Below are 21,415 nucleotides of genomic sequence, written 5' to 3'. Positions count from 1 at the left end.
ACAATCGACTACACCACTCGCTCAACATTGTCCACGAAACGCCACAAGATGCATTCCTCAGGATTTATCGCCGTCCTGATGGCGACGGTCGTCTCCGCCCACAGCATCATTAGCTACCCCGGATGGCGAGGCAACAACCTGATCACCAACGAGACCTTCCCCTTCGGCATGCAATGGATGTATCCTTGTAAGACTTCCACAATCCATACTCGCCCTCACAGAATCGTGCTCACACACTCTTAGGCGGCGGTATTGGCACCACGACCAATAGGACATACTGGCCGACGACAGGTGGCGCCGTTGCTTTCCAACCAGGCTGGTTCCGCGGCCACGAGACAGCAATCGTGCACATCAACCTTGGCTTCGGCACCGACGGTCCTGACGATGGCCCCGTCGACATGTCCAACCCCATGCTCCCGGCGGTTCAGATCCTCGGACCCACCAACGGACCTTACCCGGGCACCGTCTGCTTCCCGCAGGTGCCCCTGCCCAAGAACGCAAACGTCAAGGCCGGCGACAAGGCGACGATTCAGGTTGTCGAGCTCGCCGTGCACGGCGCGGCTCTGTACTCGGTAAGCAGGCGAAAACGCAGACAAGAAAAAAGAGTGATTTGGGGCTAACCAGTTGGGATCATAGTGCGTCGACATTGAGTTCGCTGAGCCCGGAGACGAGAAGATCGAGCAGGTGACCGAGGAGAACTGCTTCAACTCGACAGAGCTGGGCTTTGCTGAGCTGTACACTATTGCGACGGTGAACCCTAGGACGGGCAAGCGGTTCGATGACGACAACGCTGCTGCTGGTCGATCGGCAGCACTGGGGTCGCTTCCTTTGCTGATGTTATTGGGGTGGGCATTGCTTTGAGGCTACATAATGGGGTTTGGAATTCGGGTCTTTGGCGTTGAGGAAACCTTTTGGGGAGTTCAGGATATATGGTGTCTACACTACAAATGGGTATCTATGTGAGAGCACGCTCTTCGATACAACACAATCACAATCACAGCATTTGATAAGCGCAGCTTGGCATCATGATCTTCTTGATACGTTATCTAGTCATGTTTTCTCTACCCCCTTCCCGTTTATGACCGTATGGCCTTGGCAACATCTGCCGCGACCTGTTTGACCCTGTCTTCGCTACCCCTGTCCGAAGCACCTTGAACCCATTTCTTGACATCTGACCCCGTAGCCAACTCCGGCGACGTCATGAGCAGCGTGCCCAGGCCGACCAGTGTCCGATAGAGAACCTCAGAGTCTGTCTGATCAGCAATGATGGTGCCAAAGATGACGAAGAGCCGGCGTCGCTGCTGGGGTACCAGTAGATTCTCACGCGCCACGAGAACCGAGAAGTTGAGGGCCACTGTCGAAAGAGCAATGAGAACATTGCGGTTGTGCTTTCCGATGGCCTCCGCTCCTTGGGCTCCTGTCACTCGCTCCAAAAAGGCCAGTGCGGCATCGGTGTGACTGCTAGCCGCACTGCGTCCATCCGCTGTAGCGAAGATGTTGGCAATCGTGCGAGCGGCCATCATCACGGCATTCTCGTTGGGCGTTTCCTCGGCCGGCAGCGAGGCGGCAATGGCCAGATGGATCAAGGAGGGATACTCTGCGGTGGAGTACTGCGCAACAATACGATATTTGGCCATGCAGCGCAAGGCGTCGAGGCCAGCAAGTCGGTCCGTGTAAGGCCATTCAGTCACGACGCGCACAATGAGATCGGTCGACTGTGGAGGCGGGGGCTTTGATGTTGCTAATGCTTCCTGCAAAGCTTGTAGAGTCTGTTCCTCAGTTGGGTTGAGAGCTGCGTCTTTCCGGCCACATGAAACCATGTTCTTGTTGACAGAGGCGATTTTGTTAAAAATTGCTTCGTACTTGGCGGCAGTGATGCTCAGGAACTCGGCTTGCGGAATAAGCTTGGCCTTTTGACTCTGAGCATCCTGCCCGGGTCGGTAACGCGACTCTGTTCCATAAGGGTCTGAGCCCCCGCTCGGCTCTGACGATCCTAGCGAGGCGCCCTGAGTGTTTTGCGTGATGAAGTTCGCTACATTGTCCAAATATGAGAGTGGTAGCTCGTTTTCGCCCAGAAACTTCGTTGCTCGATCGTATGGGTTCTCAGAGAGGTTGTAAGGTAGCTTCAAAGGCGGCTTTCCATCCTCAATGTCGACATCAAAGACGTAGTCGTACGATTCGCCTTTGTACTCCACCTTCTTGCCAGTGCTTCCCACCGCATCGACCACAGTGCCGACATTGACCCATTGCTGTTGGCTGACGGACCACGTGTGCGCTGTGACATTGCCGTTGTCCTCTTTGATCATCTGCACCTGACCATCCTTGGTGCCGGACTTGGTGGTGAGGAATTCGGGACCCGGGAGCTTCTCCTTGTTAACGCCGCCCACCTGTTGCTGGGGGATGGCGGATCCCTTGACGGAATCTTCAAACTCCCGCAGCGTCTGCTCATCGGCTACATTGTCGGCGCGCCTCGTGAAAATACGCGCGACGCCATCGCTTGCTCCGGTCACAATGTCGCCCGTCTCTGCGTTGACGGCCACTGTCCACACCGATATGGCCGGGTGCGTAATCGTCTGAACGCAGTCTGAACCTCTCCAGATCCTCACGGTGCGGTCCTCACCCGAGCTGGCAATTTCGCCCGATGGCAAGGCCGCGAGCGAGTAGATGAAGCTTTCGTGCCCTGCGAGTTCAGCGACCTGCTGTCCATTGAGCTTCCACAAGCGTATGATGCCGTCATTGCTAGCACTAGCGATGTCTGCACCACTGGGGTGGTTCTTGGGCACACGGCAAAGAGCGCGAACCACGTCTGGAGTCTGTATCGTAAATTTGGGCATCGCTTCTCCCGCCGAGACTCTGCTCAAATCAAATATCCGAATGCTCTTATCTGCGCAACCTGTCGCCACCGTCTTTGTGTCCACGGCGATGACACTCCAGACGGATACTCCTTCGTGATCACCAAGCGTCATCTCGGTCTCCCATTTGGATGGGTTCCAGACTCGACCTTGGCCATCCCAGCCGCCCGATACAATGTATTTCCCGTCCGAGGACACGTCCAAGGCACACACGTTGTTTGCGTGACCAACCAAGAGGCGCTCTGCATTGTCGCTACTCTGCTTGGTGGGTGCCTTGACTTCGATGATTGTGTCTTTACCACCTGAGACCACAAGCCCGTCGGGATATTCTCGGTTCGCAGGAAAGAATGTGAGGGAATTGACGTATTCGCTGCCACGGCTGACGAGTGTTCCATCAAAAGAGTTCTTGTTGTCGGCGTTTCGCCTCCAGGCGCGGACACTGCAGTCGCGAGATGCTGAGAGGACTAGCCCGTCGGTGGGAAAGCAGACGGCGCGCACCTATAGACATGTTAAACAAACTGAAGCGCACTGGAACTGACGCAGAGACATACATCAGCCTCGTGTCCCACGAGCTGAGCCGATAGCTTAAAGTCACCTTCAGCCATTTCTACTAGTGAACCGCGATGTCGCTCTCGTAGTGGGGTCGGACCTTGTGGACGGTTTCGAGATGTCCGTAGGCTGTTAACAACACAAGGTGAAAGTAGTAGAGAGGAAACTGGGATTCTAGTGACAACCGGAATGGACAAAAGAATCGCGAGTTGTCGGAGGGCGGACTGACCAATGCAATGGAATACGTTAGTAAAGTAGGCATTCAAAGTGCAGGCAGGCGAGATGGTGGAGAGATGACGATGGAAGCCGATTGAAGCTTCGCGCGTGGCTGGCGCAAGGTCGCGCCACAGTTCCCCTCAGGCGTGGCTCAGGTTCGCTCCTGCCCCACCAACGCTGCCTACAGCACTTATGGCCAAGCGAGTCCAGTCCACCTGCATCCACTTGAAACATCCTCGACCTGACCCTACTCGAGGAAGGCTTGACATAGGGGTCCTGCGACCTTTTTGCGAACCTCCTCGAAATTCCCTTCCTGCGTTTCTCTCTGACGACCTTGACGACTGTGACGACCGTTACGAATCTCTTTTGTCTGCTCCTCACCGCCTTGCCGAAGAATCCCCACGACCACTGTCGCATTCTGAGGTGCTGAGGCTGGTCGCGTAGCGCATTGCAGCCCTCTCCTGCGAAAAGCAAACACTGTCACTTCACCACTACAAAGCCCACCAGTACACGACACAATGGCCGCCGAAACGCCACGACAATATGTCCCCTTGACGTGTCACGGCCACTCTAGGCCTGTACCACACATCAGCTTCTCCTATTTGGAGAAGGAAGAAACCTACTACTTGATCTCGGCCTGCAAAGATGGCAACCCGATGTTGCGAGACGGCGTCACGGGTGATTGGATTGGGACATTCATTGGCCATAAAGGCGCTGTCTGGCAAGCCCGTCTGAGTCCTGACGCGACAAACGCCGCGACAGCTTCGGCGGACTTTACGGCGTGAGTCGTCTACGCACCTGACGCTAGTATCATATTGACAGTAATCCAGAAAGATTTGGGACACCCACACTGGCGAGCTCCTTCACACCATCCAGCATGACCACATTGTACGCGCTGTAGCCTACCCTCCGGACAACTCCGACCTCGTTGCGACTGGTGGCATGGAGAAGAAGCTTCGCATATTCGACTTGACCGAGCTGGCCAACAACCCAGCAGGCGAATCCGGGACGATTCCTGCGTCGACTGGGTTCGAGATTGCCGAGGGGGTGCACAAGGCAAGCATCAAGTTCATCTGCTGGACACACGATCCTAACGTGATCGTCACTGCCTCGGATAAGACTCTGCGCTGGCTGGATCTTCCCACCCGCACTTGTATCCACCAAGAAGTCCTCGATGGTGAAATCAAGTCCTGCGAGTTTGTGTCAGTCTCGGCCGAGAGTGCATCACCAAGCGACATTGGTGGGGGCAAGCCGGTGTTGGCCGTCGCCGCCGGCAAAACCGTCTACTTCTGGGGCGGCCCCGATGCCAGGGAAGAACTGAAGCGGATCACACTGCCTTATTCGATTGCGAGTGTGGCCCTGGATGTCAAGGGACGCAAATTCGTTGTCGGCGAGGAACCTGGAACATGGGCCAAGGTGATTCGCTACGATGACGAAGTTGAGATTGACACCCACAAAGGCCACCACGGTCCGATCTGGTCCATTGCTATCTCTCCCGACAGCAAATTGTACGCGACCGGCTCCGAAGATGGTACAATCAAGCTATGGAAGAACTGCGAGGGTTACTATGGCCTCTGGAGAGGAGGAGCTGCCCCTGGAACTGTCGAGAAGCCTGCGGAATAGCGAGACGTGGAGCAGGGTTCCAGCACGATTCAGTCGAGTCAGTGTTTCACACCGCCCAGCTGGCAAGGCTCAGACGACGACGCTCTCACAGAAGAGACGCCTCTGAAGGTGGTAACCAATCGGATGGAGGGTCTGCAGCTTGGAGAGGCTCGTCCTGTAAAGGCTTCGCCCATTTGATGAACGGATTCTGACATGTCACTGCTGGCCGAGAGGGGAGGGAGAGCCACCTATGAAAGAAGATTTCCAACAGTTATCCATTGCTCAAGCATTCAACCTAGCAACCACGCAGACATCGCATGCATTTGAAGAAATACTAACGATGCAACGGAATGACCGAAATAATCAGAATAGATGCAGAAAAGTTCAATGGCAATGTTATCACCAATGCTATTCCGATGAAAACCAACGGAACACTCCAACCCGTTGTCAAGTTGATCGTATAGACAACTCTCAAGTAAAGATTTGGCCGGTGAACCCAGGAACTATCTCCTGCCCGGCATTGTCTTTGTACGTAGTACCCTCGCACTGCTGCCAGATTTGCTTGAGCTTTGTGAATTCAAGAGGCTTGGCCCACTTCCATTCTCCGGTCTCGCGGTCTTTGTTTCATCTGCAAAGCCGCAACGAGCTGTCTGAACAGGAGAGTGATGGTGCCCAGAGCCCGTCGTCGAGTTTGGCCATTTTCTCGTCGTTGAACTTGAAGTACTTCATGTAGCGGAGTTGGGACTCGTCGTGGGTATCCAACGATGCATGTTGACAAAGAAGTCTTCGGGAAGCTCGAGTGCCAAGGCAATCGGGCGATTGAGGCAATCGAGGACCCTGTCGAGGAGGGATTTGGCAAAGTCCTCGATCTCAGCCTTGTTGCTGTACAGAAGTTTCGGGAGAGACTGAGTGATGCGACCGTCATTTGCTGCAGAGACAGTCATCGGCTGAAGCACCTTGGTATCACAGGAATAATCAGGATGTACTCGCCATGTTCTAGACCTCAGTCTTTTTCTTCACGCCGCCACTCAGCAGCCGACGTCCGGCAGGGCGGTAACCATTGTAATCGCCGTTTTCTAGGTCCGGCTCATACTGGAGCTTCTCCTCTAGGGGGAGCTCGTAGAACTTTTGGCCGAGTGACAATTGGCGGTCAACGACTGCTTGATGAGGGATGCCCAACTTCGTCACATACAAGAACTCCTTGTTGCGGATTGAATCGAGTAGGGTGGAGGCAAGCTCTTTGTTGCCATCAGGGGCATCGCACTTGGACAAGTCAATGGTTGGAACCACAATAGTCAGAACAGGGATTATGAACAGGGCGGTCGGTCACTTATGCTTATTCCAGTCCAGACTTTCCTTGGTCTCCGAGACGTGATGGGATTGATAGAGTTGCGGCACGGCAGAAGGCATGAAGTTCCTCGCCTTCTACCTCGGTGGTTTCTCAGGCATGTCGTCTCCCATCTTGTACTCGTGGATGGATTCCACTCTCAAGGAGAACTACGGCGAGCGAGGTCTTGTTATTTCTTCTGTGATGACTTTTTGGTTCTGCACGCAGATCTGGGTGCCACTATTTACGGTCCCGCAGAAGCAGGCCCCGAGCTTTTCAAACGGATATCCGGCTTGCTGTCGCACTGGATCAGGCGGTGCTGAAGACGACCATGGTCCGGGCTATTTGAGTTCAGTTCAACCCTCGAGACGCTTGAGGCCGGGTCTGGACTCTGAGTACACACAATATGTATACATACCCGAAGATGAAACGGTAGCCCGACTTTTCTTGTCAATGCCAATCAGCGACTCGTTGGAGAATGCCGCCGGCTACCGCTCGACGCCATCGTTGTGCTCTGTGGGCTCTAATCTACAATGTACCAGATCCACTACATGTAGCGAGGTGGCCGAGGTTGTATGCAATCATCCACTTGCACCCCTCCTACAACCTATTTCGGCCTTGCGTAGCGGTACTTATTTTGCCGCTCCGTCCCGTCCCAGTCTAGTTACTTATGTAGGCAATTTTGCGGGGAAGAAGTCTGGGGCCCCATCGCTAGCGATACCAGCTGCCGGCCACACGCGACAAAACTCGCCTTCCGCAGCGGCACGACAAGGGTTCTTGCTTCCGTCCTCTCCATCATCGCGGGGCTTGCGCAAGCCAACAAACGTATCGAGAGGTGCACTTGCATCCGCTCAAGTCACATGCACCATGGCTCAGAGGCTCATCCCGAGTCCCAAAGTACCAACTAGCTTAGTCGCAGGCCAAGAGTCTCGTTGGTACTGCACTTTGCCAATAGACTGGCTGACCAGGCCGAGAAGACACCGAAAAGGCAGGATTCCTGTCTCCGACCTCTTGAGAGTCGATGTATAAAGATGCTTCCAAGTCCGGATTCACTCTGACAGAATAGAGACAAAGCTCCAAGAAATTCATCTATTGCTCACCATGAAGTCAACTACTGTCGCCTCTACGATTCTAGGATTTGCCTCCCAGGTACTCGGGCATGGATACATGTCCATCCCCGCCAGCCGAACTCGGCTTGGTGCAGAGGTGAGGGATACTGTTACACCATAGATCTTTGTCCACCGCCAGCTTACACGTGCACTCCCGCATAGGCAAATCTAGACTCTTGCCCCGAGTGCACCATCCTCGAGCCCGTGTCTGCCTGGCCGGATCTCGACGTAGCACCGGTCGGTCGAAGTGGCCCATGTGGCTTCAATGCCCGCGTCAACATCGACTACAACAAGCCGGGTGCCAACTGGGGCGAAGCACCGGTCACGACGTATTCTCCTGGCCAAGTCGTCGATGTGGAGTGGTGCGTGGACAACAATGGTGACCATGGTGGCATGTTTAGCTGGCGCATCTGCCAGGATCAAGACCTTGTCGACAAGCTGCTGGACCCAGACTACACGCCGACGCAGGCCGAGAAGCAAGCCGCCGAGGACTGTTTCGAGGAGGGCCTCCTCAAGTGCACCGACGTTGATGGCCAGAGCTGCGGATACAACCCGGACTGCTCTCCCAACGAGCCGTGTTGGCGCAACGATTGGTTCACCTGCAATGCCTTCCAGGCCGACAACAGACGCGGATGCCAGGGTGTGGATGGTGCGCCCCTCAACTCTTGCTATACTTCCATCGCTGGTGGCTACACCGTCACAAAGCAGGTCAAGATACCCGAGTACGTGTCCAACCACACTCTCCTCTCCCTGCGGTGGAACTCGTTCCAGACCGGCCAGATCTACCTCACCTGCGCCGACATTGCCATCGTCGACGACGACGGCAGCACCCCGACCGACCCGACCGACCCTGCCGACCCTACCACACCACCTGAATCATGCCCCGAGGGAGGCGAGGTCAGTGTCGCCTTCAACCACGAGGTCCAGACCATGTTTGGAGAGACGGTCAAGGTCGTGGGCTCGGACGCTGTCTTGGGCGGCTGGGACACGAGCCAGGCGCTCGCTCTGTCGGCCTCTCAGTACACAAACGCGAACCCACTATGGACTCTCACGACCCAGTTCCCACCCGACACGCAGTTCGCGTACAAGTTCATCAAGGTCTCCGCGTCAGGGGCGGTCACCTGGGAAAGTGACCCGAATCGATCGTACACCGTTCCTTCGGACTGCTCAAAGGTGTACGCGATTGAGTCTTCGTGGAAGTAACCGAGTCTTGTCCTGTCTTGGGGTTTCCTTCTCCGAGCGATTGCCGAATTCTTTGGGAATTTCCACATTGCTCTTGTAGCAAAAGCTCGTACTGGAGTAGCTCTAGTAACAAGACATACCTTCTATCCCTTCTCCAAGGAATGTTCCCGCAGTCGAAGGAACAAGAATGATCACTGGAATGATTTGATGACTTTGTACGGAGACGAGAAGATGCATGACTTGCCATCCCGAAAGGCTCAGCTGAGCATTGTTTTTGTTGTGTTGGGAGTCTGTCGGTCGATGTATCCATTGGAAGCGTGCCCTGTCCCTGAGGAATTTTTTCATCAGCTGCTGTCATTCAGTCCCAGCGAAGAACCTCGCAGTCAGATTCATTGTGTCGTGCAACAGATGTCACTGCCTCTCACACCGTCAACACAGACTCATTCCGCGTATAAAAGTTAAGGATTCCCATGGGTATGTATTGCAACCTGCTCAAAGCCAATGATTCACGTGCAAAACGCCCCTTTTCCAGCCCTTCTCGATCAAGGCTTCTCGTACACCACACTCGACTGAACCTGTGCATGCTGATCCTGCTGACTGTACACTGTACGCGACGGCTCTGCTGGTACCTCGGTCGGCGCTTGCACGGGTGCACCTGGCGCTTCCTGCGGCTGCTGCCACTGCCCATTTGGAGACATGTAGTATCCGTGGTACTGGGCGTAGTCATGCTGTCCAGGGGCCGCATAGCCCTGTCCCATCTGCGTGGGCCCATAGGTGCTTCCATCGGCGGCGGGGCCGTAGTATGTTTGCGGCTGTTGTTGGGTTGGTGGTGCTGGCGGTGGCACACTGGCCATGTTGGGCGCAGTGTGGTGCATCCAGGGCTGCATCGTCGTCCACAGTCCATCGCTCTTCCGGAGTCCCACGACGAACAACAAGACGAGGAGAATGAGCTGTGGGATCCTGCCGATAACGAGCCAAGTCGTGACGCTGACAGTGGGCTCGTGCAGTTCCGTGAAGCCTTGGGTCAGATACGCTAAGGAGGTGACCATCCCCCAGAGCCTACGGGGCACGACGAAGAGGATGGTGGCCACTAGATACAGGGTGACGCTCTGGAAAGGAAAGCATAGACGTTAGCATACGCTGCGCAGGTATTCATCCCACTCGTCCATTCATGACTCACATTCGTAGCGGGCATGTCGGAGAGGTACTTCCTTCTCACCAGCGAGGCCTGCACGATGAGGCCGGCCGAGACGAAGAACCCGAGGACCGACAGTGCGGCGCCAAGCTTTTGCGACCTCTGCACCGCCTCCCAGGCCAAGCTGGCGTAGACCGAATCGAGGTACTCCGCATAGGCCCAGCCGTTGTATGCGTTGGCGACGATGGCGACGATGGCGAGGATGGCCGCGCCGACAGCGCCGTAGATGCGCCAGATCTTGTGCGATGGGGTGCGCTCCAGTCGGAGAGCGTACGTGAAGCCGCAGCCGAGCTCGGTGCACGTCAGGATCACGCAGACCTCGCCGAGCCAGGATGTGACGTTGGCCGTCACGATCAGCGCGTTTATGGCGTGTCGCTGGGAGTCCGCGGCGCCGTAGTACATGAGGCCGCTGAGGAGATCTGACACGATGCCAAAGACATAGCCACTAGGCCACCGGGTGGGTCAGTATGGCGCGTGGCTGGCAGCTAGTAGAGACGCGAGGCAAGAACATAAAGGCGGGGGGACAGGACAGGACATACGTGAAAATGAAGGCATAAGCCAGCTTGAGCCATGTGAAGCCTCTCCGTGCCGGGTCGCCGCCTCTTCGGGCCTTGAGGCAGGTGAGGATGCCCATCACCGCGATGGGGATGGAGATGGCCGCGGAGAGGCCCACGCTCACGAAGCTGATGTAGGATGAGCTCATGGCGAAATCGCCCGAGTGAACGGTACTCCCAGAGGGCTGGGCGAGGTCACACGCGGAGTGAGGAACGGCGCAGGGAGCGTGGAAGAAGGAGGGAGGACGGTGTATCAGGGGAGAGGGAGGGAGGAGCAGAAAAGAGGACAAGAATGCAGCCGCTTCTCGTTCTCGAGCAATTTCGATTTTCGAATCACGGGCATGTCATGTCGCTCGACAGCTGTTGGCTCGCAGGAATCACCCCAATAAGCAAGAACCAAAGTCGCGCCAAGAGTGCACGCTTGGTGCAACTCAAGTCAAGTCCCCTGCTCCCTGCTCGTGCTCGTGGCCAATCAAGAGGACTCGCTCGCTGCATCTGAGATTGCCAAGGGCCAACACGTTCAGCCGCAGGCAGGGCAGGCGGCCATGCGGCCGTGCTTGGTGACGATGGTGTTGATGGGGGATGAAGTATCACAAGTCCGAGTCGAGGTCACCTTCAATTCGCAGTGCGATATCGAACGGAGAGAGAAGCATGGGATCAGTCGAGCGTTTCATGTTATGCGCCGTGGCACGGCCAGGACCTCTTGAGACGTGAATGACCAAAAGCACTTGGCGCGGGCCACCCGCTCAGCCCTACGGATGCAGTCCCGTGTTGCCGACCGATCGAAGGCCGGCATATGTGCGTAATGCTCCGTCCATGGCGTATGTACACTCTGCCATGGACGTTATGATAAAGTGTAGTCGAGTTAGGTACAGGTTCCTCTCACTGGTCTGGCTTCATCGGCTGCCAACCTCCAAACCCAGGATCAGTGTGGACAGAGAACCTCTAAATGCCCAGTCCTTTTGCTCCCCTCGTCCATCGATACAAAGAAAGCACCTGTCGCCGCGCCAGGCGGTGCTCCTCACGGCTCTCGTGCGTGCTCCCTCTCACATTATACAAGGTCGACCTCAGCACTCTCCGAAAGTTACGCTGCAACATCATCGTCAGCCCCAACGTCCGCTCTTCACACGTCCCGCAGAGAGAGAGAGAGAGAGAGAGAGAGACTCACCTGGAATTCTGTGCTCAAGGTCACCACACAGACCTCATGCGCTCTGATGATCGTCTCGCAGGCGTGCTCCACGCTCTGGTTCTGCCCCAGCTGCGGCATGCGATCCGCAAACAGCAGCAGTATAAAGCTTCCGTGCAGTAGATAGATGCCAAAAAGGTACGGCATAAAGGTCAGCTCCGGGTCCAGCTTGAGGATGTCAGCTACCGCGTCCGACGCCTCGATCGCGTGGGACGCGCACTCCACGAAGCGCGGCGAGGTGATCCAGTCGTCCTCATTGTCCAGCATGCTGATCGCATCCCATTTCCCGTACAGGAGGACGTGCAGAACATGCAGAAGAAAGGTGCTGTACGCAATGACGAGCTTGACATCGAGCTGGTCACTGTTGCGCGTCGGCTCGTACTGCGTCTGTTGTCGCGGTGGTGGTGGCGGTGGTGGTGGCGGTGGTGGTAGCGCTGGCGGTGGTACCTCCGCCAGGGGCGTCATGTCCTGCGGCCCGGCGAGGATATTGCTGATGCGCATGGGGGTCTGCGAGACCCCGTTGATGCCCGCCCTGCGCGCGAGTCGGTCGAGGCTGGCCTCGCAGCCTGCGATGAGTTCGGCAATCGCCCCCTCGGCGTACTTCTTGTCCAGATTGCCGAGACGCGGGTGGAACTGTCCGTGGTGCACCTCGATTATATCCCCAAGGATCACCATGAGCGGCAGAAAGTACTCAAAGAAGCCGGTCCCGGTGATGGTCACAGGTGGTCCGATTGTGCGCGGTGGCAGGGCGTCCATGTCCTCAAAGTCCTCCCAGATGCGGTCAGGGAGAGGAGCTGCGTAGGTACGTCAGTCACCACACACTACGCCGACAACCAACCAACCATCTTGGGACAGGCAAGATAGACCTACCAAAAACGTCGCAGATGGCATCGGGAATGTGGATCCCCCTGTTGTACGAGAGGGCGAGATGTCTATCGATGGCGTACAGCAGCCAGAACACCCGACGCCGCTCCTCTTGCTGCTCGACATCGGCAACAGAGAAGGCGGCCACGTTCGCGTAGTCGCCGGGCGCGTCTTGGCGATCCAGGCGCAAGGCCAGGGCCAGGCGTTTCGCCTTGCTCCACCACTTGAGACAGTCGGACTTGAAGTCGCCGGCCGAGACGCCGATGCACAGGAGGATAAAGGTGAGCACGTCGTCAATGGTGCCGGCTGGCTCGCCCGTTGTCTCGGGGAATATGTCGGCCTGTTCACGGTCATACTCAATCTGAAGGCCGCCTGCAGAATGTTGTCAGTGATTGTGGAATATCTGATTCGCTTCCTGCACATACCATGTATGCGCCTCCAGCGATCGGGATCACGTCTTGAGATGAGATATGTCGCCAGCTCGTAGAGCGCGTTGGTCAGCCTCGAGCGCGCGCCGGGCACAAGGAGCACGGAAATGTCGGCAGTTTGCGCACAACACCACAGGATCGTGGCGAGCAGGGCAGCCGACGTCGGTCGAGGATTCGGCCCCAGGAGAGATTTCTTGCGGAAGATACGTGTGAGTATAAACGGCGAGGAGAAACGGAACAAGGACGCGCCCGGGTCGAGCAGGTAGACGTCGAACAGATCGCAGGCGACCGACACGGGGAAGTTGTTACCCATGTAGGGCAGCAACGGCTCGAGACATTGATACCGAAGCTCGTTGACCTGGCCACCGTTGTGGGGAGACGGACGGTCAAACTCTCCCCGAGCGGGAAGCCCAAAGCTGAGCGACGGGGTCGCCATGAAGAAAGGGGTGGGCGCCGAGGGGGAGCCATGAAAGGAGCCATTCGAACTACCGTGGAGGCGGCAGTTTTCCATCCTTTGCGGGAATCCACTGGCCAGATCTGATCGATGGTGGCTCCCGCTGTTGGAGTGGTTGTCCACGGGGAAGACTGGGGGGTCTTCGACTCGGGGCGAGGCATATGTGAGCCTGGCAGATGGCGGTGCCTGTGCCTGTGCCTGTGCCTGTGCTTGTGCTTGTGAGAGTGGTGCAGGCGTCTGCTGGACCACGGGAGCACGATTCACCAGCTCGTTTTCTGTGGGATCCTCATTTCTGTGCTCATCGTCCTCCTCAGCTGAGCCATCCGAAGGTGTCGAGTTGGAGACGTCCTTCTTGGCTTTCAGCGGCACTCGGCCGCGCTTCTTGGCTTGGCGATTGTAGTTGCAGTTATATCCATATTCTATACGCGCAGGGCGTCAGCAGTTGAACGCACTTGAGTCAATGGCATGCCACAGAACATGAAGCCGGGATCATGTTAGCCAGGACATTCACACGTACCCTGGCATCGACCGCTGCAATCAGAGCATCAGCACATGGACTCAACCGGCTGGCGAGGCGTCCTGCATCTCTCAACCATACCAGGGATGATCACCGTCACAGCGCGTCCGTGACGTGTTGCACTTGTCGCATGCTCTGCGCGTCCTCTTGCGCGCTCTGCGGTGCGCGGCCGCCGCCGCGGTGTCCGCGGCTTGGTGGACTTGTGGGCTCAGCGGGGGAGACGCAGCCATTGTTCTCTGGCGGGTGAATCCAAACGACGGTTCCGCGTCTTGATCCTTCTCTGCAATCCGTGATGGTGAAGCTGGGGGAAGAGGAGGGCTCATTTACCCGACGCAGCCGTCGGCTAAATGATGTTCAGGCTTCAGGCTGTGGAGAACCGAGAACCCCCAAACCACGTGAACCCCGAATGTCATCTGAGCGCTTCCCCACGGGGACAGCCTTGATTGAATTAGCTCGTGGACACGGCGAGGCTGATGCGGGGACGCTATGGGGCAGGGCGTGCGTACTGTAAGTTCTTCCATGAACCGCGTCAGTCACTTTAGTGTCATTAATCGTACCTTCATTGGGTGCTCAATAGAATAGCGATGGAGGGACAGAATCACATGGCCTCGCACACGCATTCGAGCTGCGACATGTTGTCTTGCTCCCTTGACGTCCATGATCGGGAGTGATCGCTCTCTAGTGTCTCACAAGTACGGCCACCATTCACCCTAGCCCTAGGCCATCCAGTCAAGCTTGTCTCTCTCACTATCGACATGATCTAGCCCTACCCCCATCATCATCAAGTCATGAGCGCAATGTGCTTCAGCTCGCTGCGTGCGGTTAGCCGCCATCTCATCTGGACACCATGGCCAGGTACGTAGACTCACTCTTGTACTTGCGCACCGACCTTGGTGGGCGGGTACTCCATCTCCTCGCCCTCGTCTCGGCCGAGGTTGAACTGGTCCGCCCTCACCTCCCTAGCCTTCTGCTGCAGCGCGGGAATGGGCGCCAGGTCGTGATCCGAGTTGAGGTGCCAGAACAGCGTGCTCGAGATGCGCACAAGCGGCCTGTCGGGACACTCCTGCTTCCTCTTCTCCATGACCTGCACTGTCGCCTCGTTCACCACCACCTCGTGGTAGCCAGCCTTGATCAGACCACCGGTGATGTACTCAATCTGCTTGCCCGCCTGCACGAGGAGGTGGTTGCCCGGCGGGATCTTGACGGGGATGCGCGCGCCCGTGTTGCGCGCCCAGATGTTGAGGCCCGGGTAGCGCGAGCGACCGTGGATGGTGAGGAAGTTGAGGTCCGTGTGGAAGCCGGCCAGGATGGTGTCCTTGGCGCCGTACTTGGTGAGGTCGGACGAGGTGGGCGCGAGCAAGTGAGGGCTGCCTCCTGTTAGCAGAGATGGAATAGAGCGGAACGAAAGCGCGGGGACGCTCACCCGTAGGCACCGGCCGACGAGAAGGCGTCCTTGTCCAGGCCCAGACCCAACGCTGTCATTTCCGCGAGCTTGGACACGCTGTTACGCTTCCGTCAGCCACAGTCATCACTCTCCCCTTTTCTCACCAGCAGACAGAACCTACGCGTCCTTCATGGCGCTCCCCCACTGATCCATCGTCGGTGCCCAGCGGTCCTTAATGTGCGCAGCCTCCGGCGTCACGTTGGGCGCATTCAACCCCGGGAACTTGGACTCGTACGGCGGCGCATCCCCCATCCGCCAGAAGAAGCGACACTTGGGATCGGGGGAGTGACCCGAGATGTCCAGCGGTCGCTGGTCAGGCGCGAGTCGTCTGATGACGTCCAGGCACGGCTCGTCGACGGCGCACTTTGGCTTCTCCGTGTTGTCGAGGGTGACGCCAATCTGGTAGCTGAGCTCGGGTCTCTCGTCCTTGCGCAGGGCCTCCTCGGGCTGCGCAAAGTAGTCCTCGAGCAGGTCGAGAAAGGTGTCATTGTGCGAGGCGTGCACGCGGGAGTCGTGGAGGATGCAGGCGCCGTAGGTGATGAGGGCCTCGGCAGCACGCTTGCACTCGGCGCGCACGGCGTCGGACGTTGCGGGCTGCGACAGGAAGAGGTCCAGGTCGATGATGGGGAGGTTCATGTCGTCGGACGCCATTTTCCTGAGGGTCTGGAGGATCCGAAGGGTGAGCAATGAAAGAAGGAATGGCTAGAAGGTTGTGAGAAGAAGAAAAGAAAACCGCATCGTGCACAGCGCAGACCTTCCATTCTCGGCTCGTGACGCTGCGGGGCCGCAAAAGGACCCTGAGTACGGCGTCGGAGCCGGCCGATGAGTCTCTGGCAGTCAACTGTCAGTGTCAAACAATCATGTGAAGTCCATTATTATTATAATTACGCATGCTTCGGAAGTCACTAGGGCTTGTTAGCTATACTACTTGTCCCAATCTCGTCTTCAAAAGGCCGCGTACAAGTCAGTGTAACGAGCGACATATCTTGTGGATGGTGATGAGACGTCTAACAACGCAAAGACCAACGTAGATTGAAACACTAATTATAGTGAAGACACAGTCCAATCAAGCAAGGCTGGTATTGTTGCTGAGACACTGAAGCTGAACTACTAACTACCTGCCCTCGACATGTATACCCTATACCATCATCATATCATAGACATGCCCACAGCGTTACTCATCAACACCAGCGGGCGTGTTGCACAGAACGCCCTGGTCGAGAATCGGCAGCACGCAGCATCGAGCCCTCTGGCCGATGGCAGCGCACACGGATGAGAACTCGTCAGCAGAGCCAACAGCCTCGGGAGCTGCCTCGGTGTTAGTCAACCACCACCACCACGAAAAGGGGAATCTGTCAGTAAAAACGTACGCTGGCCACAGTCGAGGTTGGCAAGACCAAGGACGTCGGTCGCGCAGCACTGGGCGCTGCCGTACAGGCCAGAGCAGGGCACGTAGGCCTGACGCTCTTCAACGGGGGCGCCTGGAGCCGCGAGGGCAGTGGCGGCGAGGAAGAGGACGGTGAAGAACTGCATGGTGGTTGCGAGGTGGTTGAGTGGTTGGGAAGATGTGTGGGGAAGCTGTGTATTTGATGAAGGACTTGATGTTGATACCAAAAGCAATCGTCCAAGTGGAAGTCGTTGGCCTCTTTATACCCTTTGGGCCTCCCTCCCGTCTTGCACTCATATACGCCACTCTTGAATCAGACCGTTGCCATGCTTAGTTGAGCCAGCCATGCCAGCCATTGCCTCACGACATGAAGTCATCACGACTGCCAGGCTTCAGCCAAGTATTGATTGCCCCTGCGTCGGCCTGCCTCCTCATACATAACGCACACAGCAGACTAATACCAGACTGCCGCGAGTTTCACTCTCCTCAGGTCATGGCCAGCTGAAAAACTGCCGTTCATTACCCCTTCGAGCCCCGAACTTTCTAAGAAAAGTGACAATGGGCAAACCGTGGCGCACCCGTCCAACGAATTGCGGAGACCCGGTTCAATTGCCGAGATATAGGGCCCCGGACTATATCCTCGAAACCGGCTTGTCGCCGGGCAGCCACCAATCAACGTCGTCAATTGGCCTCATGGCTGAATTCAAGCCAGGGTCGCTTTTGAGGAAGTGGTCGATCGATGGGAGCGGTGGGGCATAGCTCGTGGCAATATCGTCACGGCCCAGGGGGAAAACCTGCCGGTGGACAAGCCACTGGAGTCTGTAAGATGAAAATGTCCGGTCGATGGTCCGCCCAGTGTGGCCAGCCAGAGGACGACAACGCAGACTCGTCCGGCAAGTTGACGTAGGGCCGACTTGAAGACACTCCAATCGCATCACGTTGTCCTTCCATCGCGGCTCACGTCTGCGTGCCCCTGGGCAGATGGAACCATAGCAGCAACAAATACCGAATCAAGTGCAGATGGGTATCATCAATGCTTGCCGCCGCCCGCCCACCCATCACCGCTCACGGACGGCACTCCCCTTGACCGTGTCTCCTTTCCCTAGCACTGATGGCCTGCCTGCTTGGCATCAATGCCTTCTCGTCCTCCTCGTCATCGTTCAGCACCCTCCTCCACGCGCCATTGACGTTCTCATGCCTCGTCATAGCGACCTCGTCCATCACGACGATGCCGCTCCTACGCGGCCCGCGCGTCTTGCCCCCTGTGATCTTGACGCTCATGTCGGCTTCGTGGCGTGGGGGCCATAGATGCTGGATGCCAGCGCCAGACATGCTACTACAATCTAGCTTGACGACATGCGTGGAATGGCCAGTCGAAACCGGAGAAGAAGTAGACGTAGGTCGGCAGCGAGGCGCAGAGGAGGCCAAGTGTGACTTGGATCGTCGAAAGGACGCTAAGGATGAACAGCGTGGCACCCTCCGTGGACCGGACCGGTTGGCAGATGGTGTACACGAATCGGATGATGCCAATGGCACAGGTGTCCTGACTTGTCAGTTTGTACTGGACGTAGTCATCTGCTTTGCTCTTCCACTCACATACCTCCAAGGCCAAAGGCTACCATGAGCAGCCTCTTCTTCCGATCGGAGAGGTTCAGCCAAAGCATGACGGGTAGTGCCAGACCTAACGTCGTCAAGGTTCCCACAATATGGGCGTCCGTCATCGCTAGATGGAAGGGTCTCTGGGCTATACACCAACCGCCGTCCGAGTGCGCGCCCCAGAGCTTGCGCAGCGGCTTGCACTGGACATTTGTGACGATGAGTGCCGCTATGCACCACAGCAAGGTGGTCAGCCCGACAAGGTAAGAGCACCGTCGAAAGATTCGGGACGATACGATGAGATTGTACGTGGCGAGGATGCTGAGCTTGACCGTGAACATGGTCCCCAGGTATAGATTCTCCTCCGCGATAAAAAGCTTCGCACGTCAGTAGCTACTCATGCGTCAGGAATCTGCCCTCGGAACGCACCGGTCCCAAGCGTCCGAGGGTTTCCAGCCCGAGGATCAGTGAGGAACGTGGCCGTGACCCCAAAGACCACGACGAACGGGAGGAAGCAGGCCATTACGACAATGGACAATCAGGCGCCCACCTGAAGCCTCTTTCCCAGCGCCAGCCGTGAGTAGAACCTCAGCGCTGCACATACCATGGCCACAGTGGCACAGCTCACGCTGCAGGCGATGATCCGGGTGCGTCCACAGGGTTTCATTGCGAGGCGGTCCAGGTTTGTCAAGCTTCGTCGGTCTGGATGCGGGTGGTTTCAAACACGGACGGAACCAGACGTGCACAACCAATGGTCATGTAAACGCATGTACATATGCTCCTGCTACTATGGTTACAACAGAAATTGCATCAAAATCCCCTCACCCTAATCATTGCGCGCCCCCTTTTCGTTGCTCGCCGACACCGTCTCCGGCTGCGCCGTCTTCTCATCCGCCAGGCCGTACTCGCCGCCGGCAGGGCGGATCTCCCCCGACGGAACGCGATCCTCGCTCATGTGGCGCTCGTCCATCTTGCCCAGCGTGGGCTCCGCATTGTCGAGATCGCTATCGTACTCCCTCCAAAAGTCCTTCTTGCCGGACACGAGACGTGTCAGCCAGCCGGGGAAGAAGCCGCCGGGGATGCGCCACGTCCAGGGCTCCTTCTCCTCGTAGTTGGGCGGCTTGATGCGGCCACCGGTGACGAGCTTGAGGAGCCAGACAATGGTGTTGAGGATGATGTAGCTCATGACACCGGCAATCAGGCCGTCGGCGATGGAGTAGGTGAAGGGCATGATGGAGATGGCCAGGAAGGCGGGGACCGCGTCGCCGAGGTACTTCCAGTTGATGTCGACGACGGCGGTGGCCATCATGGAGCCGACGAGGATGAGCACCGAGCCGGTCGCGTACGGCGGGATCGAGGCGAAGATGGGCGCGAAGAAGACAGAGATGAAGAAGAGGAAGCCGGCCGAGACGGACACCAGACCAGTCTTGCCGCCCTCGGAGATACCAGCGCCCGACTCGACAAAGGCGGTGACGGGCGGGACACCGAGAATGGACCCGATGGAGATGCTGATGGCATCCACCATGTAGGCGACCGAGGAGCCCTCAAAGTCCTGGGTGCGCGGGTCGATGAGGCCGGCGAAGCGGGCCACACCGTACAGGGTACCGGTGCAGTCCAGAATGTCGACGTAGAGGAACGTGATGAGCGCCAGGCCAAACTGACCCCCGTACTCGCCAATGTTCCACTCCTGGACGTTGAGAATGTTCTCAATCGGGTGGAACGTGACGACCTTTTTGAAAAAGTCAAACGAGTCGTTGCCCTGGGCCGTGTAGGGAAAGTACGAGACGGGCGTGCCGCGAGGCCACGAGATGATGCTGACCAGCAGGATGCCCATGAGAATCGCACCCTTGACGCGGTACATCATGAGTAGCACCGTCAGGATGCCACCGCAGAAGATGCCAATCCACATGCCCGGGTAGCGCATCTTATCCCAGGAGGGGCAGGTGCCGTCCTCGAGCCTGTTCTCGGGCGAGCAGCCAGCGAGCTCCACGGGTGTGGACTGCGCGCCGACAATGATACCCAAGCCCTCGCCGTAGGTCAGACCGATGATGGTCAGGAACAGACCGATGCCGACACCGGTGGCGATCTTGATGGAGGCCGGGATGGCGCGCGCGAGCCACTGGCGCATACCGAAGATGGCGAGCGCAAAGAAGATCCAGCCCTCGATGAAGATGGCCGTGAGCGCAACCTGGTACGGGACGGGCCCGCTGCCGTGGCGCCCGACGACGGAGTAGGTGAAGTAGGCGTTGAGGCCCATGCCAGGCGCGACGCCGACGGGCATGTTGGCAAAGAGGCCCATGCTAAAGGTGGCGAGCGCCGAGATGGCCGCCGTCGCCGTGACGGCGTCTCGCCGAATGGCCTGCTTGCACAGCAGGAAAGCCTCGTCGGCATCACACATGGGGTCATCGGGGGTGCCGCTGCAGACGCAGGTGCCACCCGAGTCCGCGACGATGGAGGCGTTGACGGCGATGATGTACGCCATGGCAAAGAAGGTGGCCACACCGGCGCGCAGCTCGGTCAGAAAATACGAGCCCTTGCGCTCGCGACGCTGGTCGGGCAGTCAGCGTGAGGGGACTCGACATGTCTCACATGACAAGACTTACATGACCTGAGCCGTCGAGCTGGAACCAGTACCCAACACGGCTCTTGGCCACCGCGCTATTGATGCTTGCCGACCATTCTCGCATGCGTGCCGCCATTGTGACTGTCGGTGATGGGGTGTCGCGTCAGCGAGGACGAGGATGTCTTTGTCCCTCAGGCGCAGCGAGAGGATGAGTTTTTGAGGATGGCGAATTCAAGTCGTGAAGGCGACGCGAGGCGAGTGAAAGAATTGGTCGTTTTGTGGGCCGGCGGTTCTCTCGGGGTCCCAAGCGGGAGGCGCGATGGGCGCAGCGATTGATGGTTCTTTCCACTTCGGGTGCCCCCTCCGGAGTTGCTGATAAGGGCCGGACGC

The 21,415-nt window shown here is 57.4% G+C and overlaps 9 protein-coding genes across 9 annotated transcripts; 3 read left to right on the top strand and 6 right to left on the bottom strand.

The window, feature by feature from the left end:
- Window positions 1–48: 48 nt before the first annotated feature.
- On the top strand, window positions 49–861 carry J7T54_000192 (uncharacterized protein; the record flags this gene model as incomplete). Its single annotated transcript, XM_051507452.1, has 3 exons — window positions 49–187; window positions 244–572; window positions 637–861. The coding sequence occupies 3 exons, from the start codon at window positions 49–51 to the stop codon at window positions 859–861; spliced, it is 693 nt and encodes a 230-aa protein (XP_051361408.1).
- Window positions 862–1,076: 215 nt separating this feature from the next.
- Window positions 1,077–3,457, bottom strand: J7T54_000191 (Ubiquitin homeostasis protein-like protein; the record flags this gene model as incomplete). The annotated part of the gene is made up of 2 exons (XM_051507450.1): window positions 1,077–3,350; window positions 3,404–3,457. 2 exons carry the CDS (start codon window positions 3,455–3,457, stop codon window positions 1,077–1,079), a joined length of 2,328 nt encoding a protein of 775 aa, XP_051361407.1.
- Window positions 3,458–4,135: 678 nt separating this feature from the next.
- J7T54_000190 (uncharacterized protein) lies at window positions 4,136–5,240 on the top strand (the record flags this gene model as incomplete). Its single annotated transcript, XM_051507449.1, has 2 exons — window positions 4,136–4,398; window positions 4,448–5,240. The coding sequence occupies 2 exons, from the start codon at window positions 4,136–4,138 to the stop codon at window positions 5,238–5,240; spliced, it is 1,056 nt and encodes a 351-aa protein (XP_051361406.1).
- Window positions 5,241–5,944: 704 nt separating this feature from the next.
- J7T54_000189 (putative flavonol synthase protein) lies at window positions 5,945–6,163 on the bottom strand (the record flags this gene model as incomplete). Its single annotated transcript, XM_051507448.1, has 1 exon — window positions 5,945–6,163. The coding sequence occupies one exon, from the start codon at window positions 6,161–6,163 to the stop codon at window positions 5,945–5,947; it is 219 nt and encodes a 72-aa protein (XP_051361405.1).
- A 1,484-nt stretch (window positions 6,164–7,647) lies between these two features.
- On the top strand, window positions 7,648–8,858 carry J7T54_000188 (uncharacterized protein; the record flags this gene model as incomplete). The annotated part of the gene is made up of 2 exons (XM_051507447.1): window positions 7,648–7,752; window positions 7,818–8,858. 2 exons carry the CDS (start codon window positions 7,648–7,650, stop codon window positions 8,856–8,858), a joined length of 1,146 nt encoding a protein of 381 aa, XP_051361404.1.
- A 521-nt stretch (window positions 8,859–9,379) lies between these two features.
- J7T54_000187 (Xylanolytic transcriptional activator-like protein) lies at window positions 9,380–14,265 on the bottom strand (the record flags this gene model as incomplete). Its single annotated transcript, XM_051507446.1, has 9 exons — window positions 9,380–9,946; window positions 10,018–10,477; window positions 10,572–10,771; window positions 11,637–11,675; window positions 11,755–12,566; window positions 12,643–13,008; window positions 13,062–13,937; window positions 14,036–14,049; window positions 14,117–14,265. 9 exons carry the CDS (start codon window positions 14,263–14,265, stop codon window positions 9,380–9,382), a joined length of 3,483 nt encoding a protein of 1,160 aa, XP_051361403.1.
- A 551-nt stretch (window positions 14,266–14,816) lies between these two features.
- J7T54_000186 (uncharacterized protein) lies at window positions 14,817–17,012 on the bottom strand (the record flags this gene model as incomplete). Its single annotated transcript, XM_051507445.1, has 7 exons — window positions 14,817–14,847; window positions 14,905–15,402; window positions 15,459–15,536; window positions 15,601–16,142; window positions 16,234–16,309; window positions 16,658–16,787; window positions 16,850–17,012. 7 exons carry the CDS (start codon window positions 17,010–17,012, stop codon window positions 14,817–14,819), a joined length of 1,518 nt encoding a protein of 505 aa, XP_051361402.1.
- Window positions 17,013–17,498: 486 nt separating this feature from the next.
- Window positions 17,499–19,129, bottom strand: J7T54_000185 (integral membrane; the record flags this gene model as incomplete). Its single annotated transcript, XM_051507444.1, has 5 exons — window positions 17,499–17,685; window positions 17,936–18,152; window positions 18,223–18,413; window positions 18,463–18,839; window positions 19,067–19,129. 5 exons carry the CDS (start codon window positions 19,127–19,129, stop codon window positions 17,499–17,501), a joined length of 1,035 nt encoding a protein of 344 aa, XP_051361401.1.
- A 159-nt stretch (window positions 19,130–19,288) lies between these two features.
- On the bottom strand, window positions 19,289–21,161 carry J7T54_000184 (nucleoside transporter; the record flags this gene model as incomplete). Its single annotated transcript, XM_051507443.1, has 2 exons — window positions 19,289–21,010; window positions 21,066–21,161. 2 exons carry the CDS (start codon window positions 21,159–21,161, stop codon window positions 19,289–19,291), a joined length of 1,818 nt encoding a protein of 605 aa, XP_051361400.1.
- Between the last annotated feature and the right edge of the window lie 254 nt (window positions 21,162–21,415).

Source organism: Emericellopsis cladophorae, assembly GCF_022114955.1.
Source record: "Emericellopsis cladophorae strain MUM 19.33 chromosome Unknown NODE_31_length_266811_cov_117_018179, whole genome shotgun sequence".
Taxonomy (NCBI): Eukaryota; Fungi; Ascomycota; class Sordariomycetes; order Hypocreales; family Bionectriaceae; genus Emericellopsis; species Emericellopsis cladophorae.
This window is presented reverse-complemented; position numbering and strand designations above follow the sequence as displayed.